Source organism: Ceratotherium simum, chromosome 24 (assembly GCF_057802395.1).
Source record: "Ceratotherium simum simum isolate JZ-2026a chromosome 24, ASM5780239v1, whole genome shotgun sequence".
In the NCBI taxonomy this organism is placed as follows: Eukaryota; Metazoa; Chordata; class Mammalia; order Perissodactyla; family Rhinocerotidae; genus Ceratotherium; species Ceratotherium simum.
This window is the reverse complement of record NC_141923.1, coordinates 37865248-37885867: the sequence shown is the minus strand read 5'-3', so window position 1 is coordinate 37885867 and position 20620 is coordinate 37865248. Positions and strand designations below refer to the sequence as shown.

Here is a 20620-nt window from a genome sequence, read left to right as displayed (position 1 = left end):
TGTTCAGAGTTTAGGATTTTTTGTTTTGTTTTTCTCCATTTCTATTTCTCAAATATTTTGTGAGCTTTGTATTATTTCCTGTTTGAGCCTTGGTCACCAAAATGGCATTTTTCTCCCACTCTGGTGACTGAGTCACCTTTGCCTTCAGGAGCCCACGTGTTACCTTCTGGGTCCCAGAGGCCCGAGGCTAGCTGCTTCCTGCACAGGGACTCTCAACTCCTTACACCTCCTCTCCTCCCTTTCTACAATGTCCCCATGGCCTTTGAAACCATCTGGAGGATGGGGCCAAGAGCAGTAGACATGGGCAGTACAGTGACATCAGAATTTAAAATATAGAGAAAGCAATAACCACAAGTCCCCTAACTCGCTCAAACGCATTTTTACACTTTATTCTTGGAATCTCAATTCTGACAATTTCCCGTGGTCTACGCGATTGTGTTCAGGCAACCCCTGGTGTCAGCTCCACGTGCCTCTTTACTTTCCCTGAGATCTTATGACCTCTCAAGGTATCTCAAAAAGGCGTTTCTCTTTCTCTTTGTAAGCCATTCTTTCTTAGACTCCTGTGCAGTGTGCTTACTTATGATGTCTTCTTCCCTGACTTCATTCATTCAACACAGATTTACTAAGTTATTTTCTAGGTACCAGACCCTGTTCTAGGTTCTAGGGACAATATGGAAACAAGATAAACAAAACCCTTGCCCTCATAAAACTTACACTCTAGGGGCCGGCCCCGTGACTTAGCGGTTAAGTGCGCGCGCTCCGCTACTGGCGGCCCGGGTTCGGATCCCGGGCGCGCACCAACACACCACTTCTCCAGCCATGCTGAGGCTGCGTCCCACATACAGCAACTAGAAGGATGTGCAACTATGACGTACAACTATCTACTGGGGCTTTGAGGAAAAAAAAGGAGGAGGATTGGCAGTAGATGTTAGCTCAGAGCCGGTCTTTCTCAGCAAAAAGAGGAGGATTAGCAAGGATGTTAGCTCAGGGCTGATCTTCCTCACACACACAAAAAAAACTTACACTCTAGTAGAGGAAACAGACGGTAAGCATGTAAATAAGTGAATGAATGTAGATAATGGGTTCCCTGGGGTGGACGCAAGCCTGGACTATCTAAAGGCCAGGGAGAGGGCCAGAATAGCTGAACACTGTGAAGGAAGGCAAAGTGAGAAGAGATGAAATTTAGAGGCAGGCAGAGGCCAGAGCAGGCAGCACAGTGGTTCTCAACCCTGATTGCTCCCTGAATAATCTGGGAAAACAGACACAGCCAGGGCCCCATCCCCAGAGATCCTAATTAATTGATCTGAGGTGGGACCTGGTGATTCTATTGTGCAGCCAAAACTGAGAACCATTGATGTGGCACCTCGCAGGATTTGTTCTGGCTGCAATACATAGCTATTAGAGCAGTGGTTCTCAAAGTGGGGTCCCAGGCCAGGAGCATCAACATCATGGAGGATCTTGATAGAAATGCAGATTACCAGGCTCTACTCCCAGCATTTAATCCAGTAGATTGGGGTGGAGCCTGGTCAACTGTACTTTAACAAGCCCTCTGGGTGAGTGTGACACACACTGAAGTTTGAGAACCATGGCAATAGAGGGAATGATGAAATGGAATTTTGGCTTTAGCTAGGCTAGCCTAACATAGTCTTTACTAGGGCAGCCACGTTCTCCCAAGAAGTGGTATTTCCCTTCTTGGTTAGGGGAACCCCATCTATATTTGTCTTGCCCTTCTCCTGAAATAGCATCCTTCAGGCCAGGGAATTGAAAATCCTTTGGCAATAATACTTATTGAGGCTTAAAAGAGTCAAAATCTTCAGGGTTGGAAAGACTAGGGTTGGCTCATTTTACAGTGGAGGAAACTGAGGCCCTGAGGACACTACTTTCTACCAGCCTCCCTCCTTTAACTGGAGGTTGTTGTGTTAAGTGAACCCCAACCTCTACCATCTTCCAGCTCAGGTCCCTGCATGTGGCTGCTGGAGCCTCTGTGACCAGATCACGTCAACTGGAAGCAAAGGGTCTGAAGGAGCTTTTAAGAAACTTCCTTTTTTTTTTTTTTTTTTTGTGAGGAAGAGCAGCCGTGAGCTAACATCCATGCCAATCCTCCTCTTTTTGCTGAGGAAGACTGGCCCTGAGCTAACATCCGTGCTGATCTTCCTCCACTTTATGTGGGATGCCACCACAGCATGGCCTGACAAGTGGTGCGTCGGTGCACGCCCAGGATCCGAACCCGGGCCGCCAGCAGTGGAGCGTGTGCACTTAACCGCTACGCCACGGGGCAGGCCCCAGAAACTTCTTTGAATATAATTCATTCAGGCCCTTGCACAGTGGCTGGGCCCGTGAGCGGATATTCTGGGGAAGAGGGTACTGTCTGCCATGACCTTCCTTCCACAAGGAGCTGCAATACCAACTGGCACTTGGGGACACACCACTCTTCTATGGGGTAAGGACACTCCCCTTGCTCGTGGCTGTGGCTGCCCCCACTTCCTGACCCAGAGAGCAGACCAGGCAGGAGGGACTCTCCGCCCAAGAGTAGGGTCTGTGGCCAGCCCCTGGCCGAGCACGGCGGTACTGCAACCCCATGCAGCTGGCCTTCCTGTAGGATGCAGGCTTCCCCTGCGAACCTGATACAAGAGGAAGTACACGTGCTCACTTCCAGAATTCTGACCAGGGCCCCAGATGTTCCCAATCAGGCCTAAGAGAGAGCAGAACAGCTGACGGATGTTTGCCCCAATGGCTCAGAGTCCAAGTTTAGTGGCTTCCTAATGGGGTTAGGAGCTCCATAAGTATCCTCATGTGTCTAGAAAAATGGGGCCTACTTATCCCGAGGACACTCAACAGGCCAAGCTCAGCCCTGGAAGAGGCAAGGCAGTGGTGGAGAGAAACCAGGAGCTACAGGCCTCTCTCAGGGAGGCCACGGATACAGAAGCTGTACAGCACATTAAAACCCCAGGCCAGGGCCGGCTCCGTGGCTTAGCGGTTAAGTGCGCGCGCTCTGATGCTGGCGGCCCGGGTTCGGATCCCGGGCGCGCCCCGAGGCACCACTTCTCCGTCCAACGTGAGGCCGAGTCCCACATACAGCAACTAGAAGGATGTGAACCTATGACATACAACTATCTACTGGGGCTTTGGGGGGAAAAACTGAATAAATAAAATCTTTAAAAAAAAAAAAAAAAAAAACCCCAGGCCAGGGCCTCCAGGTCCTGCACTCACCAGTGCCCTGATGAGTCTGAATGGCCCCAAATCCCAAAGCACCTGGACCCCCTCTCCTCTGTTGTCCTCCCAGAATTCTCTCTGCCATCACCAAAGCTGCTCTTTCTGCGATGAGACTACAAATACAGCCTGGGGACCCCAGAGCTACCAACAAGAACAATAACCTGTAACCTGTTGTCACCAGCCTTCTGCAGGTCAGGGCTGGGCATTCCTCCCTTGGGGGAGCAGGGGTAGGGAGGGGGCAGGTGGAACTGACGAGGTGAGGCAGGACTCACCTGGTTTTTCTTCATGAGCAGCTGCACAGTTTGCAGATTAGTGCCATAGTCGACTGACTGGGCCAGAGGCAGCCTCTCCTCCACCCAGAGCTGCAGAGACCAGAAGGCAGGGGACAGCTGATAACAATCATGGCCACCCTTTCCTGAGCACTCACCATGGGCCAGACCGAGCTCTGCCTGCCATGTCTCAATGCTTCTTCCCAACACTCCATCAGGGTTTTGCTCCCATTTTACAGATGGCACATTTTGATATTTTGAATTGAGGTGGCAAATAACTTGCTCCCCGTCACAAAGGGGGAAGGTAATGTAGCTGGATCTTGAACCCAGGTCTGTCTGGCCCCAAGTCCATGAGTGAGTTACCCTTCACAAAGCACTGGCTTTACTTTTACATATAATGTAATCATCACAACAACCCTATGAGATAAGGGGGTGAGAGGACCAGACATCTGCTGCCAAGAATTGCCCTGGGCGGCAGCCAGTTATCCCGATGACAGCTGCCGGCTCAGCTGCTGGGGGTAGGGGGCTGCGGCCCACGCACCGTCTCATCCTCTAGGTCCCGGCTGATCTGCAGCTTGGCTCTAGATGACTCCAGGTGCTGCTTCCTCCTCCCTAGGGGCTCCAAGAGGTCCAGGAACCGCTTCTCGATGCTCAAGTCCATGTCCCCCGCCTCCTCTCCTTGTGAGGGCACCTGGGCAAACAGCTCCCCCAGCTCCTCCTTCCGCACGTTCACTTGGTCCTCCACACGCTGAGACATGAGGGGACAGTGTCAGCACCAGCCCTGGCACCTGGGCAGCCCCTCCTTCTCTTCATCATCCATATCCCACTCATCCTCACAGGCCTGGTTTGAGCTCAGCCTCCCCAGGGAGCCTCCCTGGATGACCCCCTCATCTCCTCCACAGAGTGTCTGTCCTGTTCTTCTCATGTGTGCTTTTATTAATCTAGTGGGACCCCTGTCTTACCCATTGCCAAGGGGTAGGAGATGGGTTATGAACCAGGAGACATTTTTGCATGATAAAGCAAGCCCAGCTAGGAGGAATGGATGGAGTACTCACTTTCAGGTTTCAGATTTGCTCCCCGAGACCCCCTATATTCCAACGTGCTCACGTGCCTTCAGCTTGGCCAACATCCGGTTGACGCTGGTCAGGTCCCTGCCCGGGTCGTCCGACCGCAGCTGGTCCTCCATGGCGCTGATCCACTTGTTGAGGTCGGCATGGGTCCGCGAGCGCAGGTCAGAGCTCCTAGCGGCTAAGAGGCGTTGGGTCTTCTCCTGAGTGGTGGCCTGAAGCTCATCCCAGAGCCGGTGCAAGGCTTCCAGCTTCTGGGACACCAGGGCCGCAAACTGGGGCTTCTCCTCCATCAGCTGCTTTCCTTCCTGTGTGGCGGAGGAGGAGAGCTCACCCTATGAGGCTGGACGGCCTTGGAGCAGCCCTGCTCCAGGTGGGTACACGGGGTTAACTGAGGGGAAGTCAGTGGGGCAGAATCTGCCTAGAACTTGGGAGAGGCTCAGCTGAAAGACTACGTACCCCCAGAATTATCTGCAGTGGGAGGCGGGACAGGGAGGGACATGGTTGGGAGACTGCAGTACGGGGAGCTGCAGATAAGGGTCAGCTGGTCCTAACATTTTTTTTTTAATTAAAAAAAAATCCAAGATCCACCCAGGCACAGCCAGCATGGAAACCTCCCTGGGAATTCCACCCTGTCTAGATCATCTTCCCAGAGACTGTGCACTAACCTCTGGTGACATCTTTTAGTTACCGGGTTTCTCTTATCTGTTTTTCACCTGCATAAATGTGCCTCTTTTGGGTGGGTGCAGAATAATGTGACTTGGGCCCCGGAATACCTACAGCTAATAACAGTCATTACTTATGGAGTGCCTAATAATGCCAAGCACTACTCTAAGTGCTCACAACTCCCTCGGGGAGGTACTGTTATTATCTGCATTTGACAGATGAAGACACTTAGGCACAGGGAGGTTGAGGAATCAGAAAGTCTGGCTTGGAGCCTGCACCTTGAACCACTATGGACATGGCCTCGTGTGGATCCTAGGCCTCCTTCTTCCTGGACAGTCGCAGCAGGGAGGAGCAAAGGCAACTGACCCCCGGATCTGACTCCAGCCACATTTTGACTTGGGTGACTGGGCAAGCTCATTACTGAGGGGACCCTTGGTTCCCCAACTACTAGGAGGATGAACGATCACTCCTCGGGAGTTCTGCCTATCTAAATGGTGAGGGTCAATGGTCCCCTAGACCACCTTGCTTATCTCACATACTGCCCTGGGCCTGGGCAGGAAAGCACCGGGGCCCTGTTGAGGATGATGGAAGGCACACAGAAATAGCTGCTGTCCTGGCACTGGGGACGCTGAAGCTCTAACTAGGGTATCCTCAGTGTCCTGGACTGTGCCCAGACTCAGGTCACCCAGAAGAGGCACCAATTCTGAGCAGGCTTAACAAGACTGGACATATCAGGAGCTCTGCAGGTTTAACTACTATTTAGAAAGGTTTTTTTTACTTCCAAGGTCTATACTGTCCAGCAAGCTTCAGGACAGTGTCTACGCCCTGGGTGAAGCCCATTCAAGTAAGTCCAGCTGAGCAGAGAGCCCCCACCACTTGCTATACTTACTGCGTCGATGTTCTCCAGCCACCCTTGGTGGGAAGCCAGCTCTGCCGCAAACGTCTGGTGCTTCAGCCACTTGTTATGAAGGTTTCGCACTTCATCATAGGAGTCATCCTGAGATGTCAGCAGCTTGTCGTTGATCCAGAGAGTGAGCTGTGGGCAGAAAGTGGGTCCAAGGGTCCCTGAGTGCACCACTTTGGCCAGGGGCTCAGGGCAGGACCTGCTGCCCACCTCTGGCTACAGATGGAGAAGGCCAAGGGGAGGGAGTAAGAACACAGCAGGGTACTACTCTCCACTTAGGATCCCTAACTCCCAGCACAGGCAACTTAACTCGTGTTGTCTCAGGGCTAAAAGATGGGCACTAGCGTGTCTCCCCAACTAGAGTGTGTGCGGTGACACCAGGGATATTTATTCTCTCCATAGTTCTAGGACCTAGGACAAGGCCTGGCCTATTGCAGGAACTCAACGAGTGTTTACTGGACGGACAGATGAATCCACCTTTTGGCAGTAGGGTGAGAAGTCACTAATAAACACAGGGAAAATGCTATCAGAGGAAGAAGCCAAGGGCAGATCCTATAATTAACATTGAGGGCTGCACTGTGATGAGCATCCAATGTTTCCAAGATGTCCTGGCACCATACCAGGGCAGGTTTGTGCCAAGGGCAGAGGCAGATAAAAACAAAGTCATTTGGGCTGAGAGGAAAGGGGTATGAGGACGGGAGCAGGAAAGAAGTCAGGGAAAGCCCCATTCCACAGGGAAGTACTGCTAATAGAGGGGCCTGGAATGCAGGTTAAAGTCCTGCCCTGTACAGCTCATTCCAGGCTAAGCAAAAGCCTTCTGAGTCAGCAGTTCTCCAGCTGGGAGGCTTGTTGGAAATGCTGCTTTCTCTCTCTCACCCATTAAGGTCTGATTCATCTGGGCTTGAGTGGGGCCCAGGAGTCTGCATTTCACTAGGGCCACGACTGGCTCCATAATTTGCAGGGCCCAGTACAAAACAGAAATGTTCAAAATTATTAAGAATTTCAAGACGGCAATACCTGAGCACTAAACCAAGTGTGGGGCCTTTCTCAGCACGGGGCCCTGTGCAAATGCACAGGTCACACACTCTTGAAGCCAGCCCTGACCAGGGCTCTAGGTGACTCTGATAGAGACAGTCCTCAGGCCACTCTTTGAGAACCCCTGTCCTCGACTTGACAAGTTAAAAGGTTTACAGATCTGAAAAAAATAATTGTGGAACCAAAGACTCTAGAGGCTGACTTTAGCTGTCAAGTACCTAGAGTTCCCCGCTCATGGAATCCCAGACTCCCGAGTTAGAAAGGATCCCTGTGGACTTCCCACCTCGAGGGCACTCTGCTCCTCAAAAGGACTCTCCCACAAAGGGGCCTGCCTTGCTTGGGCCTCACCTCCTGGCAGTTCTGGAGGAAGTTCTGGAGCTCCAGGTTGTCTCTCAGAAGAACTGAGGCCTCCTGGGCCTTCTCGTCGTTCTTCTTGTGCCTGGAAGGGAAGCCAGAAGCCGTAGTCACACAGAGCTGAGCCTGGGGTCCTTGCACAGCACGCCAGCCCTACCTGGCTCTGGCTCATGACCTTGGGGGCGGAGAGTACCTGTCCTCAATCAGCTGCACCTTCTCCTTGATCTTGTCTGAGTAGAGGTTTCCCTCAGCTACCAGCTTGTTTCCAGAGTCCACAGGACTCAAGACCTTATCCCGGTTGTTCTCCATAGACACCAAGAAATCCTCAAACTTCCGGATCCCCGCCTCTGCAGCTTCTAGGGAGTCTGGGGGCTCCAAGTGAGCCAGAGTATATTCCTGTTGAAGCAAGTTTCCAGACAAGGCATGAAGACAAGCTAGGAGGTGGTGAGGGCACCTGCCAGGCAGGAGGGCCGTGTGCAGCCATACAGCCTATAGCGTGAATGGCGCCCCCTGGAGTTGTGCAAGGAAGAAGCTTCTCAGGTCTTGTTGCCCCACCCCCATCCAAGGGCACCTGATGAACAGTGACCCTAAAGCCAAATGGAAGGGTAACCACCCAAGGGAAATGTCACTTCTCTAGCCTCTAACCGACCCAAGAATAAGGCACAGTTTGGGACACACAGCTGGAAAAGGCACATCATAAGGAACAAAGAGGACTGTCCCCCTAATTAGCAGCTAGAGAGTCCAAGAAAAGCATAATTGGTTCCTGAGCCCTGTAGCACATTCGTAGACTCACCAGTGCTGTTACTCATGGGGTGTCCCCATCCCTGCTCCCCAACCCTGAATGCTTCTCCCTACCTGGTTGCTGAGGATGGCTTCAGCCTGCTTGGCATCTTTCTGAAACTCCCGGAAGCCGAGGCACTGGGCGAGGGAGCGGCTGCGGCTCTCCCACATCCGGTGCAGGGCGTCCCAGTCGGTATCCAGGCCCTCCAGCCGCTGGCCCAGGAGTAGGTACTCTGGGTCCGTCTGGCCGTGGATCGCCTTTTCCCCAGATGCCTTGACGTGCTGGTAGCTCCCTTGGTGCCCATCAATGTCATCCTTGATGGCTGCATGCTGCTGCAGGAGCTGCTCAGCCTCCGGGAGGGACTCGGGCATATCCTCGGAGGCCACGGCCTTCTGGGCCACGGACAGCCAGGACTGGAAGTTATCCAGATCCTGCAGGAAGGCCTGCAGCTGGCTGGCTTCACCCAGCGAGGCCTCCTGGCCCTCCAGGGCTCGCTGCAGGCCCTGCCACAGCTCCATCACATACTTCTGCCGCCCATCAATCTCCTCTCTCTGCTCAGGGTGTGACTCCATCAGCTGCCACGACTCACGTTCCAGGGCACCCACGCGGTCCCGGATGGCGGCCACATCTCGCTCCAGCCCTGACAACTTCCGCTGGATGGCGATGACGCCCGCCAGGTCTCGGCCCAGGTCCTTTGTGGACTCCACTACCTTTGTCTTGTCCGTGATCCACTTGCCAGTCTCCTCGCAGTCCACGCAGTAGTTGTGCACCCGGAGGGCCGAGGCCACTGCCGCCCGCCGTTCTGACACCATGGCCTGGAATGCCTGCCACCTGCCAAGGGGGACACAGTGGGGGGACACTCTTCCTTAACTCTTAATCCCTTCCCAGATTTCCCACCAGAGTCTCTCCCCATAGACCTTGTATGCTGAAAAAAGTCATCTACCGAACAAACTGTGGTGAGTAAAATTCATTTATCCAATTTTACCCAAGATATATATAACTGCCAATCAGATCTTTCCACCAGCAGGAGGCGAGCAGTGATGTGATTCCAACCATAAGCAAAGGAACACGACGCTTAGTTAGGCTCTGTATGTAGCTAAATTTCAGGCAAATATACAATTTCACTAGATTTTTTTAAACACTAAAGATAATTAGAAAGCCCACATTATCAACTTCAAGAACGCTTCAGGACGTAGGGACCCAGCTGCTCTAGAGGGACCACACAAATGCCTAAGACCACGTTCAAAGTGCCCAGGGCCAGAAAAAATCACCTTGAATCTAAGGGAAAAGAGGCCTGATGAAGAAGAGGAGGAGGAAGAGGAAAGGGGGAGGGTAGAAGCTGGGATTATAATTAAAATGGATAACATAATCTTAACCTTCAAGTGCAGTGCCGGAATGAACCTGGGAAATGTGCAAAGTTCTGGCAGATGCCCTGGGGCCTGGGGTTGGTCTGCAGCCTACAAGAAGCCCTTTCTAAAGAGCTGCCCATCAGCCTAGGCCCACCAGGGACCACCACCCTTGAACCTGGGTTTACTCATTCTGCATCACTGTATCACATAAGCACAAGAGAGTATGCTGAATGCCCATTCGCTAATCGAACCCATCTCTCTTGAATACCCACAAGGTTTAAGCATGATGTTAGCCTTTAGGATACTACAGACACAGCCAGACTTTGCCTTATGGACTGCATAATTTAGAGAAATTAAGAGCTCTCAAAATAAGTACATAAAATAAGTACAGTACAAAGTACTATGTACACAGCACATACTGGGCAGAGAGGACTAAGGGAGCTATAGGAGTGACAGGTGTGATGGTGGCAGGTGGCAGGTTTCGTGGTGGTCATCTGAGCTGTATCTCAATGACCAGCCAGTGCCTCTACTGGAGTGATCTACTTAAGGGTGGGGCACTGAGTATCTGGCTCATCTTTGTATCCCCGCACCTGGGGGATGGAGGTGGAGGGACTGGGCAGATGGACTGGGTAGTGCATTGTGAGCATTTCCAAAGTGTTACAACAGCTGCTACCCTGGGTTGAAAGACAGGTCTGCAAAGAGAAGTGAGAGATCGGCTGGGAAGGACCAAGACTGTCAGGAGAGAAGAGTGAGAGCCCAAAGATTTCTCAGCTCCCCTCCTAGACTGAAGTCCTGAGCTCTGGGGAATTCTGTGCCTGGCACACAGATGGTGCTGAGGCTGGGAAGTCAAGGGAAAGGAGCTGAAGATTTTCTCCAAGTTGGTCTGGAACCACCGTGAAGTGACAGTGAGCTGCTCCAGGGCTGTGAGATCTCCTGGGCCCGTCCAGAAGTCATAGGAGAGGGTCAGGCTGTGCACCCTGGCAAGAGGCCCCGTGGTGACTTTCCAGGCCTTTCCTGGTGTGGCCTCACTGCAGCCACCCAGCAGAGGCACACAGGGGATGTGCTGGGGTTCGCGTCTAGTCTGCCTCTCAAACCCACTTTCTCCCTCTATTGCACCAACTCCAAAAGGGAGGAAGTTGACAGACCCACTCTAATCAGCATCGGCCAGGCCATGTTGGGAGTCCAGGTTGGGTCCTGGGCCCAAGATTATTACAAAAACGTTGGTGAACTGGAATACGTACTGTGGAAGGTGATCACCCATTCAATAAGTGTTTGAATGACTCATATGTGCCAAGCTTGGCAGAAGATATTTCAATTTTGTCCTTGTTCACTCGTTCACTAAGCATTTATCACGCAACTCTCATGTGCCTTGTGCCAGGCACTGTTCTAGGCTCTAGGATACAGCAATGAAAAAAGCGAGTGCTTGCTCTCATTCGAGTAGGCAGAAACAAATCAGTAAGTCTGCAATCCATCGGGTGGTGATAAGTACAATGAAAAAATACAGCAAGGTAATAGGATAGAAGCAGAGGGGCTGGGAGGGAGGGAGGAATGTGACATTTCAATGGGCTGGTCAGTGAGGACTGCTCCAATAAGCCGACATGTGAGCTGACATCTAAATAAAGTAAGGGAGTAAGCCAAGTGGATGTCTGAGAAAAGAACATTGCAAACAGAGGGAACCTCAGACAATAATGCGCCTGGTGCGCAAAGCATGGTGGGCAATACATGAAGACACAGCTCTTCATCTGCTTACGGTCTGCTAGGAAAGTGCTTCAGGAAGAAAGTAACTGTAAAACAGGTAGAATGTGAAGCTCTAAACCAGTACAAAGGAGGGAAAGACAGATTTTCATCTGGGACATTGGGAGGGAGAGGAACACGGACTGGCTTAAAGGACAGACAGGACCTGAAACGTGTAGTTAGAGGAGAACGCACTCTGGTGCAGAGCACAGCCGGGCATGGAGGCAGGACTGCGGGTGGAGGTGAAGAATGACAGTTGTTTTTAAAAATATTTGAAGAGCTATTACATAAAAGAAGAATCAGAATAAGTTTTGATATCTCTAAAGGGCAGAGCCAGAACCAACATGTACAAATTTCACTTCAATATGAGATCAAACTTTCTAACCAAAAAGAGTTGCCCCCAAATGGGACTGGTTGCATGGTGAGGGGGTGAGCTCCCCATCCCTGGAAACGTCTGTGTGGGTACATGGCTAGACTAGAGGACTCCTCAGGGACATTTCAACTCTCAGATTCAATGGAAAGCCATCTTACCAGTTCATCCCTCAGGTTCTCTCTCACCTAAGGACGGCAAGGACCTTGATGGACTTCACTTAGGAGCGTGCAAGATCAACATTCTCTGACTATAGCTCATTAAGGCAACAGATATATAGCCGACAAGTTCTTCCTGTGTCTCGCATATGCGCACACTCGCACACACATATACACACGCACACATGCACACCCCCATTACCTCCAAGCCTAAAGGAGAGCAAAAAGGCATCCTCCTCCTCTGCATAAACCTCAGAGTTACAGAGGAATCTGCTGAACTACATCCCCATGTTTGGAGGCTGAGACAGTTGGCCCCGTTCTAGTGGCTCCAAGTGTCCCAGTCACCCCCTGCCTCCCTGTAGGTCTCCACTGTGCTGACCATTTTCTTCCCTAACCCCCTCCCAGACTGCCTCAGCTGGAGCAGGGCTTGGGCACAAGTGTGGGGAAAGGGAAGGGCCATGGGGAGGTGGTGACCAGTTGGCATTGTGTGTGCGGGGCCCCGCGGAACACACGCGTGTGCTCTGTCCTCAGAGATCCCAAGGAACTCGTCAGCAATTATGCCCTGTACTGAAAGCACCCCCTCTCCAGAGGCTCCTCAGGGCCTGTTTTTTGTTCTGGCTATGAAACATGCTCAAGGCTTCCTGCTAAATATCCTCTCCATTCAGGCCAGCCTCATTATCGAAGCTGCATTTTGGCACAGGCAGGAGCTGTCTTTTACGGACAGTACTTAAGAGCTCTCAGAAAGCAATCTTCCCTGCCTAAGAACGTCTGGGGAAATGTGGCATGAGTACCATATGGCCTGATTCTACGGGCGCACTCAGAACATCCTCTCCATCACATGGGATACCCATCCCCTGCAAAGGCACAGCATTTGCAGCTCTGTGAACACATCTCTCCCCCTGGGACGATCATCACACAAGTCTCTCCTCCTTGCTGCTACAGGTCCAGTGTCAGAAGGAGACTGTGGCTGAGAAAGTCAGGAGTTCTGAGGCTTCAAACCTGGCAGTGCATAGTAGGTGTCCTGACTTTTAGGCCACATCCCCGGGGGTGAGTCATGTGCCAGGAGAGGAGGCCCCCAACCCCCAGCCCTACCCACACTCTACCTGGTGTTCAGGTGGTCCTGGTACTTCTTCACTTCCCCACTGCGTGGGTGGCCACTGTCTACCAGGCTGTTGGCAGCGAGGTTCACGCCATCAATCTGAGCCATCAGTGGCTTCATCTCCTGGTCCAGAATGTCGAACCTGACATGGGCAGAGAAAATGAGGACTGGGGAGGCGGCAGCAGGCACTTCACTGCCAGTGGCCACCTAGTCTCCAGAACACGTTGCTCTTGCTTTTTCCTTCCACCTCCTAAATACATTTGACCAGGTAAGGGGGGCAGAGCAGAAAGATATGCTGACACACCCTATTTTCTGGTTCATGGGTCCAATTTCATGCTAGCGTTTCCTGGACCAGGCTAGGAGAGAGTTACTTACTACATGGGCCACTAGCTCAACAGGGAGGCGTAGGGGGAAAAAGAGGTATGTGGTGGGGGCGGGGACGGGGGGGGTTAATTGCCACAGAGGCCTCCACCGCCCCAGCTGCTGCTCTTGGACCCTAATTCTACTGCCTTGACACCTTGACCTGAAGGATACCCTCCCCAGGCAGGTGCTCCGTCCCTGGGTAGGAGAAGGGAGAGCTGCTGCGGGGAAAGGCATTGTGTGGTGATAAAAGCTGACCTTTCTGGGAGAAGAGCCCAGGACCATACACCATCAGCGTGGGACCATCTCAGCATGCTCCAGGGAGTGACCTCTCCTCCTCGACTCCCCGGATTCTGTACTCAGAACGCTGGGATGCCATACAGACCTCCACAGAGCGAGAGCTTGTGGGGTTCCAGCCTCTCTCCTCCCCCTTAACCAGACCAGCTCCACTTTCCTCTGTGTTATATGTCAGGCTTTCAAATACAATTCATTTTAACAAAGGCTGCTGTAGCTGAAAAGTAACTGAATACCTGGACTAGAAAGAGCCCTTTTATTTTGAGGAAGGCCCCAGGGGGTGAAGTACCCAAAGCCACAGAGCCAGATTAGAACTCAAGACTCCCAGTGCCTGGCCTCTGCAAGAAAGGGCATCCCAGGACCCCTCAAAGAGACCCTTGCTGACCCAGAGGCAGTTCTCACACTAGGCGGCGGTGGAGCACAGGCCATGGTACGGGCAGGCGAGGAAGAGAAGGGCCGGCTCTGACCTGTGCTGCACAACCTCCAGGTCCTCCAGCGTGTCTGGGATATCCACCTGGGCCAGCCACTTCTCTTTCTCGCCCATCCATAGCTCACAGGCGTCCGACTCCCCAAACACCGTGTACAGGTCCAGGGCGTCCTGCAGCTTCCGCTGACGCAGGTCCGCCTGGGCCACCACCTGCTGGTAGAGCTCCTGGAGGGCCTGCAGCCGATTGGTCACATCTGGGGAATCCCGAAACTCTTGTGGGAAGTCCTGGGCCTGCTGCTCCAGGTGCTCCATCACCCCCTGACTCTCCTTCAGCTCCTCCATGAAGTCCTTGTGCTTCTTCCCCAGGGCCCGCGTGGCCCCTTCATCCTGCCCCACGTCTTCGCCTGAGAGCAGCCGGTGGGCATCCTGCAGCCAGGCCTTCAGGTCGTCCGCATCGCCCTGGAACTGGAAGAAGTTCTCGGCGTCCTGGAGGTTCTTCTTACGAAAGGCGGCCAGCTCCTTCAGCTGGTCCCATTGGGCGGCCACCTCCTTGATTCGGGCCTCTATCTGAGGGTACCCAAACTGCTTGCGTGTGACCATGCCTTCAGCTTCCTGGAAGATCTGCCCCAGGTGGGCGTCCAGCCCACGGAGCTCATCCTCAAAGGCCTTGTGCTTGCGCTGCAGGATGAGCACACTGGTCAGGTCCTTGCCATAGTCCAAGGAGGAGTAAATCTGCTCCTTCTCCTTGATCCAGCTCTCGGCCTCATCCATCTCCCAGAAGAACTTCCAGAGCCGCTTGGACTGCTCCAGTTGGGCCTTCCTCCCAGCTGCCATGTTGCTCAGCTCCTCGAAGCACTGCTCCAGGTGGCTGATACGGTCCTGGATGACCTGCGGGTCGCAAGGCTGGTACCCTGGGAGAAACAGGAGGGAGGACAAAAGGGGTAAAGGCTTCATTTATGGGCAAGTTGTCAGTCTAGAACCACACGATCTAGAACCTGTCTTTTCACTGGAGCTTTGGGATTGGATACAGGGGTTCCCAGTTGTTCAGAGGGCAGGCCAGGTTCTTTATAATTAATTCCCACTACAACTTCAAGAATAAGGGAGGTTAAAAGTTGGGTCATCTCTTACTAGAAATGCACAACGTGAAATTATTTTTTAAAAAGCGCAGACACAAATTTCAAGATGATTCTTCAAGGAGGCAGCAGGGTCTCCTATTTAAGACCCAAAGCTATAAATCTAAACTGTCTCTGCTGTAACTTGAACTAGCAAAGAGGATGAAAGATGGACAATGCCTTATCGGTGCTTACAAACCCCTTCTGATTATAGATCACCAAAGCAGTTGCCTGCTCTCCAGAGAGTTCTGCTATGCCCCAGGCTTCCTTCTTGCACCATTAGTTGATGAAAGAAGCAGAATTCTAAAGCTAGATTTATCCAAGCTGAGGTGCTGGAGTGCTGAGCCAGTGGATGGGGCTCTGGCACCACAGGCCTCAACAGGGAGATATCTGCGGCCTCACCATTCCCCTCAGTGAACTGCAGGGTAGCCGCGGTGATGGCCTTCACTTTGTCCCCTTGGATGGCAATGTCAGCCTCCATCAACTTGTGCTTCTGTAGCAAGTCCTCGACCTCCAACAAGTGTTTCCCGAACTCGGCAGACAAGAGGTGAGCCTGGCAAAGAGGACAGACAGGGTAGAGGGATCGAAGAGAGGTGAAGAACCTACACACTAGGAGAAGAGACCCCTCCAAAGGGAGTGTCCGTGGTCTCTGGGCCAGGGTGAGTCAGATGCAGCTGGAAAATGGCTGCAGCTCAATATGGAAGATGCTACAGAGCAGGAGCTCCTACTGGGGGTGCCCATCAGAATCATTCATGGATCATCTTACAGCTCAGGCTCCCCACTCAATCTCCTGCATGTCCCCTAGGTTTGGGGCCTGGGCATGTGTATTTTTAGAAAGCTCCACAGTCTGATGTGTATCCTCAGTGGAGAGCCACTGCAATAGAGGGAGAGGAGATTCAGACTTCCTGGTTGCCCCTGTGCTGGGAGGTCTGGATTCTAACCAGTCAGATTGTGATTACTCAGGGCCTGAGTTTCCAGGCTCCTGATTAATGTCTGTCTCTTCTGGGTCCTACAGGTTGATGCCTGTGCTACTATTAACCCAAGATTTCTTGATCACTAGGGATACAGGGGACCTGGGCTGGCGACTTGTCTGGAGCCCAGTGAGCCAAGCAGTCGATCGATAGATGCAGCCAGATACTGTGCTGCCTCAGTTTCTCCATTCTGACTCAGGGACGTGATTGGCTGAGAGGCATCTAAGGAAGCGCACCCTAAATGCAGGGCCAGCACTGAGGCCCGAGGGGCATGCCGGGAGTGTGGGGGATGGGTGGTCCCGGGGCCCACCTTGATCTCGTCCATCCAGTTGATGCTGTGCAGCATGTCCTGGAAGAGCTTCTGCAGCGCCAGTGTCGTCTCGAGTCTCTGGCGCCGGGCCTGCAGCAGCTCCTGCAGGTAGTTCCACAGGCGCAGGATGTTGTCCTTGCGTGCCGTGATGCGCTTCTGGTCGTGGTAATTCTCCTTCTCCAGCTCCTGGGCCAGGTCCTCCAGGGCCCTCACCCGCTCCTCGTAGGCAGCCGTGTCTGTCTCGATGGCCTCGTGCTTCTTCTTGGCGGCCTCCACGGCTGCCAGGTCGTACCCGAAGTTATCCTGCCCACAGGGAGAAAACAGGCAGCTCAGTGAGGCTCCCCTTGGCTCATCCCAGACGCAGAGACATGGCAGGTCCCTTCAGAACAATTGCTGGACGGGAAAGCCCATTCCCAAGGAGTTAGTCCTGCGTCTTTTTCAGGCAATCTTCTCGGAGCCCAGTTCCAAAAACTAAATGTCTCACAAGAACCTTTTTAAAAGAAGCTCAAGATTTTGCTCCTGTGCCATACATGTGAGGATGCTGTGTGTTATTACTAACGGAGCCCTTTCGAAGCCTGCTGGCACTACTACTCTGCCTCAAGTGGACCTGCCCAATTCTGGGCAGGAAGGGGCTTCTCCCTCGGACTCCACGCAGCTATAAACAGACAGCCTGCCCCCATGCTACGTGGGGTGCACGCACACCCTCCAGATCTCTCAGAACGCTCGCTTTCCCCTTTCTGGGTGGAATTTAATTTGATTCCAAGCTCCAAGTGGGAAGGAACAGATGCTCTCATGGAGAATCAGCCCTGGGGTCAATTTTTAGCTAGGGAAATACGACATGGTTCTAGAGGCCAGAGTCCAGAAGGCACGTCTAACGCACACAAGGCGCATTCTGTGTTCACCATCTCCCCAGAGGACGAGTGTTTAAGGTCAACTTGAACCCCAGCTTTAGCTGATGCTACTGGCCCACAAAAGACCCATTTTTGGACTGTGAGGGTTGCTCCTAAAAATGAGACTCAGTAATCCTGGCGAGCTCTTCCTCAGACGCGAATCTTGATCCACCCAATCACAGTGAGCAGGGCTGCAAGGCCTGTGAGAGGCTCATCCCGCTGCTGCTGGGAGGCCAGCTCGGGCTGCAGCCCAGCTGACTGCTGGGGGCCCTGGAAAGCTTCCCCTCTCCTGCCATCCCCAGAGTACCCCCACTACCTGGGCCACAAGGCGCTGGTTTTCATTGAGCCAGGTCTCTCTCATAGCGGCCTTTCGGTCAAAGCGCCGGGCCAGCTGCTCCAGCTTCTCCTGCCGAATGAGCTCATTTCTCAGGGCCAGCTCCCGCCGATACTCAGCTTCCTCCAGGCTTTCCCAGGCCTGCGTGAGGGACAGAGGAGAATCCTTGGGGCACAAGAGGAACACCTGGCTTTGGGGGTTCCATCTCTTTTGCCCGACACTGAGGTATTTCAGAAATCATGCTCCTGGGTGAGGTGGTGGCAGATTCAAGTTCAGTAACAGCCTTTTGGCTTTCACGTCTGGGCAACCAAAGATTGGGGAGCATTGATCACGACCTCCCAGTTCCCTCTTCCCCTAAACCTGCCTCAGAACCTTGGCCTAATATGTTATTTTTCTCTGTGGGTGCTCTGTAAATTCCTATTGACTAAATGGATACCTCCATTCTATTTGAACTTCCAGCTGGTGTCAAGCCTCCAAACCTGTGAAATGTCATAAGGCATCTCCTTCCTGTTATAGGTAGTTAATATTCCATACTCCAAGAAACCCAAGGTTCAATAGAGAATAGGCGATAAAGCTGGCTCAAAAAACGGACTCTGGGCATCTGAACAGGGGCTGAATTGATGGATGGTGGGTGGAGTTGGACCTCTAAGAACTAGGTTCAGATAGCACCCCCAAGTTGCCAGCATGTGTCATTAATAAAACCAAAGAAAGTGGCTTGGTTTAACCCTGTCCAGTGACCACTCCCTGTGCCCTTATCAGGAACTCAGTCCACTCAAGACAGTGTGTAATGGAAAACGTGCTGTACCCGGTTGATGTCAGACACCAGTTTCCCATCGTGGGGTGTGTACACTTTCTGATTGTTGGCTCTCATCCGGGACTGGATAGTAAAAAGTAGGACTTCCAGATTCCCCTTCTCCTGAAACCTGTCAAGAAAGCAGAGGAAAGGAAATTTGTGTCAAGATTCCCATAGCCAAATTTTTTGCTGAAGACAGCATGGAATCCTGGCATCTCAGAGCTTGGATAGCAAAGCATATTTCCCTTAAAAACAACAAAAAAACTAAAGAGGAGCCATAGGTCTACTTCCCTGTGAAAACATCTATTATCCTCACCAACTGAGACCTAACAGGGGTTGTCTTTACAATACAAATCAGAGCAAACACAACAGCCACCACAGCGTTCACTTATCATTTGCTTCCACAGGGCAACAGCTAACTGGAGGAACCTGGTAATTCCTGTATATATCAAGTTTTACCAATCGATACAAAGAATCTCTCCCCTGTTCTGCAAATGATGAAGGCTTCTGACGCACTTTTGTCCGTCTCTCATTGAGTCAGTAAAAGCTTAAAAGCAGCGTTATCCACATAAGAATGTATCGCACTGAAAGTAACTTTCACCTGAGTACTAATGAGCCAGCTCTCCTGACAAGTCCCCAAGGCCAGATGCTTCCCAGGGAGGAGGAAAGGCTGGGCTCCGGGAAGGTTTTAGGTGTAGGAGATGAGAACTGGCAGCAGAATGGATGTCTGGGACTCAGGGTCCAAGCTCCAGGTAACTGGGCGCTTTCACACTTATGCATGAATGCAAGAATCTTGCCACTTCTACATCCCCCAAGTGGCAGGTGAGGATCGGCTGTAAGCAGGGTCCCCACCCTGAGGCTAGCCTAATAGATCTGATTGCTCTCAGGCACTTCAAGAGACTTGTGGCTCTGGATACTGTCTACATAGCCTAGAGATGTCACCCCTGTGTGCAGTGCCTGGTAGACACACAGGGGATGTTATCTCTACTGAATTTAGGACTTTAAAAGTGGGTTAGTGTCAGACCAGAAATCAGATAACTTGTTTATAGTGCATTCTAGACTCTGTGTCTCACCTTTCCCTGTTTGAGAGTCATGAATGAAGAGTGTGGAAGATGAGAGAGGGAGGAACAAGGCAGAGGGTACCACTGAGGAGCTAGAAATAGGCTTCAGGAGACCTGGACAAGCTAAGGGTGGGCGAGCTGGAATGCCCCATGTGTGTGTGTGCCTGTGCAAGATGTGCATTGTGTGTGCACACGTGCACAGCCCCTGCACACACTGGAGTGGAGCAGAGGTCCCCAGACGCAGCCAAATGCTCTGCTGATGAGCAGTGACAGACGGGAGAGAAAAACAAGGATGTACTTGATGATCAACAAGGCCCCACACAGAGTGCTCTGGGGCTGAGAATAGAGGTCATTACCAGAAAACAAACCTGCAGCTCAGTGCACAGACGAGAGAGGAACTGTCTAGCACAGGTTCTTAGAAGAGACTCAGAAGCCTGAGATTTCACTCCTGCCCCACCTCAGGAGTCTGGGAAAGGACTTTCTTTGGCTATGAGTTGGGGGTTACCCATCAATGCCCATTTCCTATAGGCTGATGGCTTGGGAGCAGGGGGACAAGGAGGGGATGAACTAAGTGACAGATGGGAAGCTCCCTAACCTCTAGGATATGCCTCGTGGATACACTTCTCAAGGCCCAGAGCCTGGCTCTAGCTTTTGGCAGTCAGTTTCTCAGCCACTGATGACCACTATCCTGAGTGCGAGGGCCTTACTTGGGCGGTTTCTCCACGGTCCTATAGGTGCTGAAGGCCTGCAGCTGCTGCTGGACGCCAGCCAGGGAGTTGGCGAACTTGCGGCTATTCAAGACAGCGATGGTCTGCTCGATCCAGGTGAGCAGGTCCGAGGCCAGCCCGCTGTACTTTTCAATCATCTTCTCGGTCTCAATGGCGTGGTCGATTACCTAGGGAATCACGTTATTACTCAGTATCATTAGAAGGGCAATGGGGACCACAATCAAGGTGCCCCCGAAATGGGGCTCCCGCTCTCAAGCCCTGGAGTGCTCTATGTTGGGTTTGTCCCCTGACCCCAAGACTCGTTAAGGCGGAAGGAGTGGACTGGAAGTGGGTGAAGCCCT

The 20620-nt window shown here is 52.4% G+C and overlaps 1 protein-coding gene across 2 annotated transcripts in view; it reads right to left on the bottom strand.

The window, feature by feature from the left end:
• Nucleotides 1-20620, bottom strand: part of SPTB (spectrin beta, erythrocytic) — a 109882-nt gene that overhangs the window by 21410 nt on the left and 67852 nt on the right. For both annotated transcript variants that reach the window (XM_004426243.3, XM_004426242.3), the window contains exons 9-22: nucleotides 20259-20446; nucleotides 18503-18620; nucleotides 17680-17838; nucleotides 16474-16776; nucleotides 15595-15745; nucleotides 14121-14991; nucleotides 13004-13141; nucleotides 8364-9120; nucleotides 7702-7904; nucleotides 7503-7593; nucleotides 6105-6251; nucleotides 4594-4857; nucleotides 4024-4230; nucleotides 3486-3575 (exon numbers count right to left, since the gene is read on the bottom strand). In XM_004426243.3, coding sequence (XP_004426300.3) covers nucleotides 3486-3575; nucleotides 4024-4230; nucleotides 4594-4857; nucleotides 6105-6251; nucleotides 7503-7593; nucleotides 7702-7904; nucleotides 8364-9120; nucleotides 13004-13141; nucleotides 14121-14991; nucleotides 15595-15745; nucleotides 16474-16776; nucleotides 17680-17838; nucleotides 18503-18620; nucleotides 20259-20446 — 3687 coding nt within the window. The remainder of the gene's footprint in view (nucleotides 1-3485; nucleotides 3576-4023; nucleotides 4231-4593; nucleotides 4858-6104; nucleotides 6252-7502; nucleotides 7594-7701; nucleotides 7905-8363; nucleotides 9121-13003; nucleotides 13142-14120; nucleotides 14992-15594; nucleotides 15746-16473; nucleotides 16777-17679; nucleotides 17839-18502; nucleotides 18621-20258; nucleotides 20447-20620) is intronic.